General features: G+C 45.9%; 2 protein-coding genes across 2 annotated transcripts; one reads left to right on the plus strand and one right to left on the minus strand.

Annotated features, from left to right (window-relative positions):
* Nucleotides 1-1,185: 1,185 nt before the first annotated feature.
* Nucleotides 1,186-3,498, plus strand: LOC100281806 (Heat shock cognate 70 kDa protein 2). The gene is made up of 2 exons (NM_001154726.2): nucleotides 1,186-1,517; nucleotides 1,654-3,498. The coding sequence occupies exons 1-2, from the start codon at nucleotides 1,304-1,306 to the stop codon at nucleotides 3,387-3,389; spliced, it is 1,950 nt and encodes a 649-aa protein (NP_001148198.1). The 5' UTR covers nucleotides 1,186-1,303; the 3' UTR covers nucleotides 3,390-3,498.
* A 305-nt stretch (nucleotides 3,499-3,803) lies between these two features.
* Nucleotides 3,804-6,577, minus strand: LOC100274229 (uncharacterized). Its single transcript, NM_001148600.1, is given in 9 exon segments — nucleotides 3,804-4,336; nucleotides 4,491-4,591; nucleotides 5,139-5,221; nucleotides 5,320-5,504; nucleotides 5,605-5,658; nucleotides 5,760-5,843; nucleotides 5,948-6,038; nucleotides 6,161-6,222; nucleotides 6,314-6,577. Coding segments are annotated over 9 exon segments (927 nt in total). The 5' UTR covers nucleotides 6,368-6,577; the 3' UTR covers nucleotides 3,804-4,123.
* Nucleotides 6,578-13,422: the final 6,845 nt, after the last annotated feature.

Raw genomic sequence — 13,422 nt, forward strand, 5'->3', positions numbered from 1 at the left:
GCAACTACTTTCACTTCAGGACATTCTAGCTAATCTTCAGTTGCATGATCACAATGATATTTGGCCCTGCAGTGCCTCTTCCAATCTGTTTTCATCTCAGAAGGTTTATTCTCACTTGGTTGGCACCCATCAGTCGCACCCCCTCTTCTCTTGGTTATGGAAATCTAAATGCCAACCTAAACACAAGGTGTTTTTTTGGTTATTGCTCAAAAATAGATTGAATACTCGCTCCTTCCTCAAGCGACGTTCAATGCCTTTGGACTCTTTCACCTGCGATAATTGCATTCTTCAGATTGAAGAGACGGTTATTCATCTCTTCTTCAGATGTAACTTTGCTCGGAGATGTTGGTTACTTTTGGGCTTCCTCCCGCCACGTACAACGGATCTCCTGCATACCTTAATGAGGATTAGAAGGAGATTACAAGTCTCTTGGAGGTTAGAAACTATTATCATTATGACGTGGTGCATCTGGAGGAGCAGAAACAATTGGATTTTCAACGAGATCCCTCCCTCAGTTATTGAGTGCAAGGCTATGTTCAGGAACGAAATTTTCCTGTTGTGTCATCGAGTCAAGCCTAATCTTAAGGAGGAAATTTCCATTTGGTTACATCATTTAGGGCTGTAACTCTTCCCCTGCTTTTTCTTCCCTTTCTTTGTAATTTTCCTTTTCTTCTCATGACTTTGGTTTTTTTTGAGTTAATAAAATTACTGTAGGACCTTCCTACAGTACCTTCACTTTAAAAAAATTTATTCTGGAACAATATATTTTCGGGTTTTTTTAAAATGTTAGTACATGCCACTATACCATGGGCCATGGCACATGATTGGGACTGGGTTACACAAACGGACCCAACTTGAGCAAGAAGCCTCCTACTGGGCTTCCGAATTTCGAAGGAATTCGTAGCTGCTCTGTTCCGGTCAAACTCGGCGGCCTCCGAAATGGGATCGAACCCAACACGGCAACACGCCGAAGCAACGCATGAACCACCAGTCACCGGCGACGCGGGAGGGAAAGTCTCCATTTCGAGAACCTTCCTGTACACTCTAGAATCCCCACCCTCACGAATGGATCCAAGTTCCCCACGACGTGCCCGTGTCGACGGCCGTGACGTGCCGGAACATTCTAGAACCCCTCCCGGCCACACAAACCTTTAAATCCAGTCCCACATCGTCTCCTTCCTCCTCGTCCACCCATTCCTCGTTCTTCCTTAATTCCTCATTTCCTCCACGTACGCGTGCATACTCTGCGAGTCCAGGAGGTATTTTCCCCCTTCTTCACGATACTCTCGACGAGAGCGTCTCCATGGCCGGAAAAGGAGACGGGCCGGCGATCGGCATCGACCTCGGTACGACCTACTCGTGCGTCGGGGTGTGGCAGCATGACCGAGTCGAGATCATCGCCAACGACCAGGGCAACCGTACAACGCCGTCTTATGTCGCGTTCACCGATTCGGAGAGGCTCGTCGGCGACGCCGCCAAGAACCAGGTCGCCATGAACCCCATCAACACCGTCTTCGGTAAGCCGATCATCACCAATCTTTTGTTACGTGCGCTGTTTATCTGTTTGTTCGATCCATTAATACACGGGGTTTGGGTGTGGGTGTGGGACTAATACGCTGTGTGGTTTGTTGATCCGTTTGCGCGCATTTGCAGACGCGAAGCGGCTCATCGGCCGGCGCTTCTCTGACGCGTCGGTGCAGAGTGACGCCAAGCTATGGCCTTTCAAGGTGATCCCGGGCTCCGGCGACAAGCCCATGATCGGGGTGCAGTTCAGGGGCGAGGAGAAACAGTTCTCGGCCGAGGAGATCAGCTCCATGATCCTGAACAAGATGAAGGAGACGGCCGAGGCTTACCTCGGCACCACCATCAAGAACGCTGTCGTCACCGTCCCGGCCTACTTCAACGACTCCCAGCGCCAGGCCACCAAGGACGCCGGCGTCATCTCCGGCCTCAACGTCATGCGCATCATCAACGAGCCCACCGCCGCGGCCATCGCATACGGGCTCGACAAGAAGTCGAGCAGCGACGGCGAGAAGAACGTCCTCATCTTCGACCTCGGCGGCGGTACCTTTGACGTCTCGCTCCTCACCATCGAGGAGGGCATCTTTGAGGTCAAGGCCACCGCCGGCGATACCCACCTGGGAGGCGAGGACTTCGACAACCGGCTCGTGAACCACTTCGTCCAGGAGTTCAAGAGGAAGAACAAGAAGGACATCACTGGCAACCCCAGGGCGCTCCGGCGGCTGAGGACCGCCTGCGAGAGGGCTAAGAGGACGCTCTCCTCCACCGCCCAAACCACCATCGAGATCGACTCGCTCTATGAGGGCATCGACTTCTACACGACCATCACCCGTGCCCGGTTCGAGGAGCTCAACATGGACCTCTTCCGCAAGTGCATGGAGCCCGTGGAGAAGTGCCTCCGCGACGCCAAGATGGACAAGAGCAGCGTGCACGACGTCGTTCTCGTGGGCGGCTCCACTCGCATCCCCCGCGTGCAGCAGCTGCTCCAGGACTTCTTCAACGGCAAGGAGCTGTGCAAGAGCATCAACCCAGACGAGGCTGTCGCGTACGGCGCGGCCGTCCAGGCCGCCATCCTCACTGGCGAGGGCAACGAGAAGGTTCAGGATCTGCTCCTGCTCGACGTCTCGCCGCTCTCGCTCGGCCTGGAGACGGCCGGAGGCGTCATGACTGTGCTCATCCCCAGGAACACCACCATCCCGACAAAGAAGGAGCAGGTCTTCTCCACTTACTCCGACAACCAGCCCGGCGTGCTCATCCAGGTGTACGAAGGTGAGAGGGCCAGGACCAAAGACAACAATCTGCTCGGCAAGTTCGAGCTCTCTGGCATCCCTCCGGCGCCCAGGGGCGTCCCCCAGATCACCGTGTGTTTCGACATGGACGCGAACGGCATCCTCAACGTGTCAGCTGAGGACAAGACAACCGGCCAGAAGAATAAGATCACGATCACCAACGATAAGGGCCGGCTAAGTAAGGAGGAGATCGAGAAGATGGTGCAGGAGGCAGAGAAGTACAAGGCCGAGGACGAGGAACACCAGAAGAAGGTGAACGCCAAGAACACGCTCGAGAACTACGCCTACAATATGCGCAACACCATCAGAGACGACAAGATCGCCTCCAAGCTACCGGAGGACGACAAGAAAAAGATCGATGACGCCGTCGAGGGGGCCATCAATTGGCTCGACAACAACCAGCTCGCCGAGGTTGATGAGTTTGAGGACAAGATGAAGGAGCTGGAGGGCATCTGCAACCCCATCATCGCGAAGATGTATCAGGGCGCCGCTGGTCCTGACATGGCCGGTGGCATGGATCAGGATGCTTCGCCGGCTGGTGGCAGCGGTGCTGGACCCAAGATCGAAGAAGTCGACTAAATGAGGAAATTCTGATATATGTATTTTTTGCTTAAATAATTGCGTCAATTACAAAGTGGATCTTATTATTATTTTTATGCAGTTTTTTTGGCCATACACAGGGCCCCAAGTTCATGTTTAAGTTCATTTTTGCTAGTACGCTGGATATAAACAGTGATTAGCCCTGCATGTATTGGCGGTATTATATCTTCGAAAGCTATTTTAGATGGCTAAAACCCTTTATTAACCTATATGCAATACAATGAATAACTAGGATTTCAGAAAAAAAAAAACCTGAAGCTTAACAACTGGAGCAACAATTACTGACTTCACATAGAACAACGCTACAATAACAAGATGCACACAAAAACCAATCAAGCATTCCGTAATAAAAATAACTCTATATATAAATTTTGGTTTGCAGTCCAGGGTTTTCACCGTTACCAGTTTTATTATTTATATAAATACCATTCAAACAGATATTGATAGTTTACGGCTCCATGTTCAAACATCATCTACTCTATTAAATTCGAGAAGCCATAGATCTTCGAATAAAACATAGCAATCTAAAACCATATTTCAAAGTTCCAAAATAACGGATATATAGTTTCTCACTGGTTTTGTGGCAAGTGAGCTGTCACCTAGACCGCTATAGCTCTTCACGCGCTGCAAAATCCCTCTAATCGAACCAGCATGCGGCAGAGTCCTCAGCATCCTTGGCTGGTTCCTTGAATGTGAACCTTGCAAGTGGGTTGTCAACCGTAACCGCTACAGCTCTTCACGGTCTGCAAACCCTCTTCCTCTAACCCAACCAGCATGCGGCAGAAGTCCTCAGCATCCTTGGCAGGTTCCTTGAATGTGAACCTGAACTCCTTCCAGTGGTATTGTGGATTAGTAAGGATGTCTCCTTGAGGCACTTTGGCGAGGACATCAAAACCATGGTGGTCAATGGAAAGCATGACAGCGCTCTTCAAGAAAAGATAGATATCAGAGTTAATTGTACTGAATTAGTAGAAAGGTCATAATTCAGATGACAAGAAAGAAGCCCCACACATAAGAAATAACAGCATCCTATGCAACATTGCAATTTGTGCAGCATGCAGCTATAAAAGAATAACTTACTCTTGCTATCACATTAAAATACGCAAAACAGAACATCACCAGTGCCCTCCTCCTAGAGTCATTTTGGTTGATACCATCCACAAGCTTCGCAGAGAATGGCACTAGAAAGGAGAATACATATTTAGAAAATTAACATTGTAGTGCAAATAGGTGTGCAAACATATAGGGAATGTTTGGTTTGAGGAATCACTCCATCCAAAATGAGGTGGTGCATCATAAATTTATTCCTTAAACTTGGTGGGATGACCATATTCCTCGTATTAGTACTAACTAACTGAGGAACGGTGGTGATGGATCAACTCATTCCATTCCACAAACCAAACAAAAAAATGAGAAGTGAAAAGATGATGGACCAACTCATTTCTCATACCAAACACCCTAATAAGGGCTAGTTTGGGAACCCTAATTTCCCATGGGATTTTCATTTTCCCAAGGAAAATTAGTTCATTTTCCCTTGGGAAAATAGAAATCCCTTGGGAAATTAGGGTTCCAAACTAGCCCTAATTGTTGAAAGCAACTGACTAGTAGCATCCTGGAGTTATATATCTAGCTTAACATTTGGTCTGCTTATAGATGTCATCAAAAGCATAAAGGTGAAGATGCAGGGCAGCAGAGATCAAAGAGCTTGTATGAATAAAAAAGGCTTACTTAGCAGATCTGCTTTTGGTGCTTCAAAGCTGTCCAATTCAATATTATGGCTGCTCCCATTGAAGTCTATGTAGACACAGGAACTGAAAGAATAACATTGATGAAAATTCAGCTGTGCTGAATAAAGTAATAATAAGAAAGATACCTAATATCAGAAAAATAAACAAGCCATGTTACAGACCCTATGTCAAATTTTAAGATGTTGTAAGAGCTCTCCTCACTGAGTAGACTAAGGAGGCCCTCACTCCGGGACCTGCAGGTAGCACCTGCCGAAGACAGTATTGCTGACACTCCATAACTAGCTTTACTAGCAGCTTCATGTTCCTTCAGAATAGTTTGCTTCAGGCTATCGGCAATAATTGGAACCTTAAGCACAGTACATAAAGATTAGTCGGCATCACCTTACTACCAATAGTAAGCAATGGAGCATGTTTATGCATGCAGGGTGACTGCAGAACAAGTTTACCTTTGAGTCTTTCAGGCGCAGAACATCACCAGTCATAGCAACACGAGGAGGTGTCTGTATTCAACAACAAGACTAAAGTGCTTGTACAAGCGATGCGAGAAAAGCAAACGAGCAACAAATTCAAAGGCATCAAGTTGAAATTCATAGAGAAGGACCTTCGATGGCTTCAATAAGCTCGCAACTCGGCCACGGATCGGACTGAATACTGCAAGAGACCCCCGCTCATCGATTATAATGTTCTATCAAACACAAGATTCCACACAAGCAACAAATTTTAATGCAGTTTGAACAGCAACTACTATTTACCGAACACCATAAGTAAATGAAGAATTAAGAGTTTTACAATGTTGTGCATGTCGTTCTCGGGGACAATCAAGTAGGGCGTGCCCTTATGGATCATGTAGTGCACCCTCGACGTGTAAATCTCATTCTTGCTGCCCAATAGCAGTATAGCACCCCCAACAAAAAAAAAAACAATCAGGACAAACAGCTCTTACCGTTGAGACCTTATGCGCACAAATACACAGATGAAATGATAAGATACGAGCGTACGCACCTTCCCTTGTTGTCAGCCTTGACAGTGTTGAGGTGGGCTTCCCAACCGGCGGCCAAGATGTTCTGCGAAACCAGGGGCGAGGGAAGTAAGAGAAAGAACAGCAGTAGCTAAGTGAGGTGCGAAACGGTCGCTGATATTGCTCGCGAGCAGTACCCGGCACTTGTGACTGACGGAGAGGGCGACCGATTTGACCTTCGCCACCGCCATGGCCACGCGCACCAACTGGTTTCCGCGGTGAGGGCTCCGCAAGACAGAGTGGCAGAGAGCACCCGGCGATTGGAAGAGCCAGCGCTGTATCCAACAAGTCAAACCCTCCAGAAGTCGGCCCCAGTTTCACCGCCGTCGATGGAGGTCTTCGTGAGTCACCAGCGACGTTAGAGGCGACCGGGAGAGGGGGGGAGAGGGCGGCTGGGAAGGGGAAGGACGAAGGATGCGCACTCGCAGTCGCAGACACAATGGGGCAGTGCGGCAGGATGAGTAGACGGCCAATGGGCCGATGGGCCAATGGGGTGCTAGACCTCCCTGCTGCTTGGACGCAAGGGCCCAGTTGCCTGTTGGTGCATAAGTTGCACACTTGCACCCCGTCCGACCGCGAACCGCTCGTGACTAGGGTGTAATCGGATGGGACACGAGCATTACTTGTTCCATATGCTTTCCCTATTTTCTCTTTAAATTTAGATTGAATATAGATATTATTAAATTATATCGGATAAAATTTCAATGCATATCAATATCTTATTTAACTTTGAGAATATGAATACTGATAAAGATCGGATATGGATCAGATACTAAGTACACATACTCGGATACGTATTGGATCTAAGCTCTTCTAGACGAATCGAATTCAAATACGAACGAATAATATTCTAACCATTTACACCTCTATTTGTGACTTGGTTGTCTTAGACTCTCGGTGCGATGCGTGGTCGTCAGTTCGTGAACGACTCTTTAGTCTGTGTCCAACAGTAAGGGCGATCTCAACTTAAAATTTAAGTGGAGGCGTCCGCTCAGGTATATATATATATATATATATATATATATATATATATATATATATATATATATATATATATATATATATATATATATATGGAAGAGGTAATGGAAGCCCTGGGCTTCCCCTACTAATGGAAGCCCCAGTCAGGACGCGGTCGACTCAGCACCCGCGTGCTTGCGTCAGCCATGCAGTCAACAGCCAAGATTCTAGGACGATAAGCGTAACGCAATATACGAATGCATATATATATGAATAAAGATGCGTAAAACATACATAAAGGAATCTTTTGAAGCCCGAATCACGTGGAACGAATATGACACTGTGGACAGCGTTTACGACTACATAATGACATGTACTTGACAGTATAAATCATGCAGTATGTGGTTCTGGTTCTGGCTCGGGCGGATTCCAGCGTAAACCGTGGGCTAAAACAGCGTAAATGAGTATGAAATTTAGCGTAAATCCTATATCTGTTTTGTAACAACAAATGGGGCCTAAAATTAAGCAGTCGATCGTGAGCGGGGTCCTGGCTCGGGCCGATTCCAGCGTAAAACGTGAGCTAAAATAACGTAAATGAGTACGAAATTTAGCGTAAATCCTATATCTGTTTTGTAACAGCAAACGGAGCCAAAAATTACGGCGTGAAAATCGCGTGCAGCCGACCGTGCGCGGGTTCTGGCTCGAATGATTTCAGCGTAAAACGTGAGCTAAAACAACGTAGATGAGTACGAAATTTAGTATAAAACACGCGCACAATCTCATTTCGCAAAGAGATTGCTGTAAAACACATCAAAAAGTGTCATAAATTTGGCGTAAAACGCAGTAAGACTGTTTTTAATGGAAGCATAAAATACAACAAGAAGTGTCGTAAAATTTAGTTTGAAAATGCATAAATCATGATGGTCTCATAGGGCACTTGTTTTGTTCACAGTATATCAAAATATAAAGCACAACGATATTTTGCCAATATTGTTGCAATCATACACGATTTATTTGACATGACAAAAAACAAGGAGCTAGCCCTATCTTCGGTACTTCAGACATTTGGAACCATTAGCCTTTAGCTAGGTCGTGGTCCGAAATTGAAGAATCGCTGCTCGGCTCTTATCAAAACAGATCTGTGTAAGCCTGTATAAATCATAAAGACACGTCAGAATAAGCCTAAGTAAATCCATGAACCTATATACCAGTTTAATCAACAGGGAAAATGGAGGAGTAATTAAGTGACAGCAATTAGCTAGTTTATGTCCCTTACAAAACAATGCAGCTGGAGAAGCCTAGTGGACAATAAGAAGTTGTGAACCTATATAAACCCTATAGGCCGTAGCAAGTGCTAATATCATAAATTAACCCATGAGATACTATATTTTTCGAAGGAAGTGAGGACATTTCTTTCTTTAATAACCTTAATTTACAAAAATACAATGGACAAACTGCCAGCAAGTGAGGACATTTCTTTCTTTAATAAACTCTGTTATGCATACTTCCAATATTGCAGGACTTGAGAATCAAAGCCCTATTATGCACATATGCTGAATACAAAATTTATTCTTTTTCTTGAATCCCTAACACATAGTTGTAATACTTAAGTTGTCTCTACTAGAAATTGTATAACTAAAGAATAACAAATCTTACCGTTCAAAAGACTGGTGAGGTTGCCGAACAGCGCCGGGTGGAGCACGCCGGAGAGCAGCTCTAAGCCGAGCAGCTTCACTTGTTGATGCTGCTTCAATTTCAGCTATTTCTGATCTTTCTCCATTAATACCACCTGCAAAAAGTATAATTATATGCAAATATGGAAGATAATATGATTGATTACTCTAATTCACCATTTTTTCGCCAGCATACTGAGATCAGTCTTGTTCAGCTATTCACGAGTCGAGTCACTACTTTCCTTAGTAAAGCTCAACAGAAAATGGTATAATGATTAAAAGCATTCACCTAATAGACTAGCACAACTAAATACTACCTGGAAATTATGGTTTTATGATAATACAATGATGCTAAATGCTGGCGGAGGTGGGTGTAGCATATGTATGCACTATTACAAAGGAAGGTTTAAATTTAATAACTTGAAATCGTATAATAGTACTTCAAATTACAAATCTACATGCAATTATCATATTTTCCAACTAATTTCCAGAACTATATTGGTAGCAAAAATTTAGTCACAGATCTAGCCACGCATTCACAAACCTACTTTAAGCAGTCAGAACAAGCCCTGCATTATAGCAATCCACACAAAAGCCACTAAGCTAGCAAACTACCAAACTAGTACTATTTTTTTAAAAAAAAAACATCAAGCACAAGTTTGAACCAACGAATCTCACAAGTGGAAAGGAAACCGAATTACCGATGCACACAGGAAGTAAATCTACACGCATAGTCACGCAGGATGTGGCTAGATTTGCAACATCCAGATCACGGAGACGAAATCGAGATCTCAAGCCCACGGCTAACCTTCCTGGCTTCCCAACCAACCAAACACCACAGATCCGCACGAGATTTCCAAAAAAAGCTCGTGGAGTACCGGGGGACACAGATCTAGGCCGCTGCCCGCTCACCTGCATGTTGCATTTGACGAGGTCGAGCGGTGTGACGGCCATGTGGGTGAGGCCGCAACTGGCGATTCCTCCGGCGGTGCAGGCGGCATAGAAGGCCGGCGAGTACATCTTGATCTTCTCGTTGGGCGCCTGGATCGAGAACGGCACGACGCCTCCTGCTCCAGCCGCGGCAGGCGCTGGGGCGGAGGCATGGAGGCGCGCGGCGGCGCCTGTGGCGGCAAAGGAGCGCGCCGAGGAGGTCCCTTTAGCTGGCCGAGGGGCGCCGAGGAGGCAGTAGCTGGGTGGATCTGGGGCAGAGCGGTGGTTTGAGGTGCTTCAGATCGGGGAATGGGGCTCGGCAGCCGCCGTCGCTGAAACCCTAGTCCTCTCGGGCAAAAGCAGTCGTCGCGGTCGGTTTTATATGATAGTACAGGAAGCGGTGTACAATATGCGCATACCAAAAAGTGTGTAAACCGTAACACGATTGAGCATAACACGTAGTTATAATTGACGTAAGTAGGTGGTACAGTGAGCCAAAAAGCCTGCGCACCTGGTCGGTTGCTGGTCAGGGCTTCCAATAGTTAGAGAGAGCCCAGGGCTCTAAATACTATATCTATATATATATATATATATATATATATATATATATATATATATATATATATATATATATATATATATATATATATATATATATATATATATATATATATAATGTCCATGTAGATTAAAGTCTAAAGACAAAGCCCGAAGACCAACAACGTGCAATATGCAGGCCGGTTTAAACTCGACTACTTAGCTTCTCGTAGACGCTTGACCATGCTGCCCTCTTGCCTTCTCAGCTTCTGGTGGAAGCCTCCGCTCACGTTGTCGATGCTGCAAACGATTGCTCAACACCAACAGCGTGATAGATCTACAGGAGGGATCGTGGCCCTGTCCGTGGCTCCGCTGTTCGCTCAGGTCACGCGTACGTAACTTCAGGTCTGCTACTCTATTTCTGCTGATCAGTTTTTGCCCCAAACCAATTCTTACTGATTAAATGCTCATTTGTTTCTGAATATATGTTGTTGTGTTTTGGTGATCACATTCCACGTGTCGTCCACTAGAAAGCATACATCTCGTAGTAAAAAATGCAAAAAAAGAAAAATATATTTGTTGTATTCATAAATTTCTGAGTTCAATGCAACTCAGAGAGGTGCTATTCATAATTTTCTTGTAATTGTGGTTAATGGGGCCTTAATTTTTGTCTCCGCACCAGACCGCCAAATTCTCAGAGCCAGCCTGCCTAAAACCTGAGTGGAGTCTAAGTAAAGACCTATTAACTAATAGACATTTGTAGATATTGTAAATAAGATAAAAATTCCACTAAAATCATAAAAATGAGTGGGGCCCATGTCCTCGCTGAGATCAACGTGGGTCTGCCCCTGTCCAATAGATTATGTATATAACCGTGCAAAATATTTTTAATTTTGTATTATAGATAATACTATTTAGAAGAGTGGAGTTTAAAATATAAGATCAATATGGGTTGATTTACACCGATTTAGATGATTTTATATCTATCTTAGGATTTAGGGTCTATTCGTTTTAATCTTAATTCATGTGGATTAGAAAGGATTGAGGTCTTATATTCGGTTGCACATGGATTGAGAGGAGGTTCAAGTTTGACTAAAAAGTGATTTAATTTTCTTCAGTCTATTCCTAACTAAAAAAGCACTGAGTGGGTTTAAATCCCTAGAAAATTAAAATATCTTCTAATCCCTTTTAACATCCTCTAATTTATATGGGATATGAATAACTGAACAAGATCTTATGAATCAAATGAAATGGGTTGCATAGTATTAGATTGGGTGGGTTAGCGGGGAGTCAGATAAGACCTAGACTTTCTTTGGCAGTGCTTTTGTCTTTTAAGACCTAGACGGAGAACCAGCTCCTCTCGTGCCCGTGTCTCGAGCGCCTTCAGACTCCGCCGAGGAGTGCAGCATCCTATCGCGCATTGTTGGTAGGCTCTAGATCTCTAGGAGCCCGTCAGTGCCTGATCAGAGTACGGGAGCACGATTGGTGCGCTGCCGCCTAGGCCGACGGCAAGCGATCAACGCTCGAACGAGGGCGTGCGAGTGCGAGACGGCAGCCGTTGTAGAGCGTGTGGTTTGTACGCGAACCAGATGAATACACCGTCGTCGGTGAGCTCGGTGACCTGGATGCTCACCCGAATTTTTTTATTTTAGTTCTTTACTTCAAAAATATTCACGTTTAGACGTTTGGCAACAAGAGACTTACACGGCGCCATGAATCATAGGCCCTGTTTGTTTCGACTTCTGGCAGCTTCTGGCCACCAAAAGCTGCTGCGGACTGCCAAACACTCAGCTTTTCAGCCAGCTTCTATAAAATTCGTTAGAGCAAAAACCATCCAAAATCAACATAAACACATAATCGGTTGAGTCGTTAGTAGGAATCCGTCACTTTCTAGATCCTGAGCCCTATGAACAACTTTATCTTCCTCCACATGTAATCGTAATGATACTCAGATTCTCCCCACAGCCAGATTCTCCTCACAGCCAGATTTTCAGAGAAGCTGGTCAGAAAAAATCTGAACCAAACAGGCCCATAGCGCCGACCTCTTGTTCCCAGCCAAAGGAGAGCTCTTGCTCCTTTTGCGACGAGCCGCGGCCACAGCCGCTGCGCCTCCGCACGCTGCGGTCGCTGACGATGCTGATTGCTGACGGCGAGCACGAGCGACCTCTGGAGCGCCATGGCGAAGGACATGTCAATGGTGTCGTACAAGGCAGGGCCCCGGCAGGCGCAGGACAGACGGGTTCCTGTACAAGTACAGGAAGGGGAGGAGGTGTGCAGATCGTGTGTGTCTGCCACGTCAGCTTCCTCACGCCAGCCGAGTTCGTGGAGCACGCCGGTCAGTGACGGATTCACACCGGGGTTGCCCGGGCTACAGCCTCGATGTGGCAGCCATCAACCTGGCCCCGTTTTATACTCTAGTTTCATCATCTACAGCGACGGACCTGGGATTTGAACATAGGGTATGCGATGCAAAAAAAGTTATATATAATTCGGTAAAACCATATATAGTACGACAATAGATCCAGATGACGAACCTCCGAGAGACCGTGATTATATCTGATAATCTAATATATATACCGCAGATGAGACATGAGAAGTGATCCTCCGGTTTAGAGCAGGGCGGCGGCAGACTGCGACACAACACTATGGTTAGGGCTCCGTTCTCTCCGGTCAAAATTAGATTAGAAAAAACGAAACGTCTAGGCCACTAGGAAATTGAAACGGCGGTGGACTGTAGTCTACATGGCACTACGAGTTAGAAAAATGAAACATCCAGTGCACTATGTTGCCGCTCAGGCTACATCTTAATCGCCTAATGGGCCTCCTATCATGACGCCATACTGTTCAGTGCACTATATTTTTTTCTTTTTTTCTTTTTAGTTTTTATATATACGGTTTAGTTTTTACATATACGATATACATACAATCGTTGGTTTTACAGGTATGCCGATCCATACCTGCTGCCACTGATCATCTACGCCTCCAGCACCTAGTGCACGTGCACTACGCCACCCTCTGCTACCCCTACAGCTACAGCCCTACCGCACTACGCCAGGCTGCAGCAGCGTACGCCAGCAGGCAGCGGCTAGCAGGCCAGCAATTAGCAGCGCTAGCAACTACTAGCAAGCAACAGCTGTTGCTCAATA

The sequence above is a fragment of the Zea mays genome, chromosome 1 (assembly GCF_902167145.1).
Source record: "Zea mays cultivar B73 chromosome 1, Zm-B73-REFERENCE-NAM-5.0, whole genome shotgun sequence".
Classification (NCBI taxonomy): domain Eukaryota; kingdom Viridiplantae; phylum Streptophyta; class Magnoliopsida; order Poales; family Poaceae; genus Zea; species Zea mays.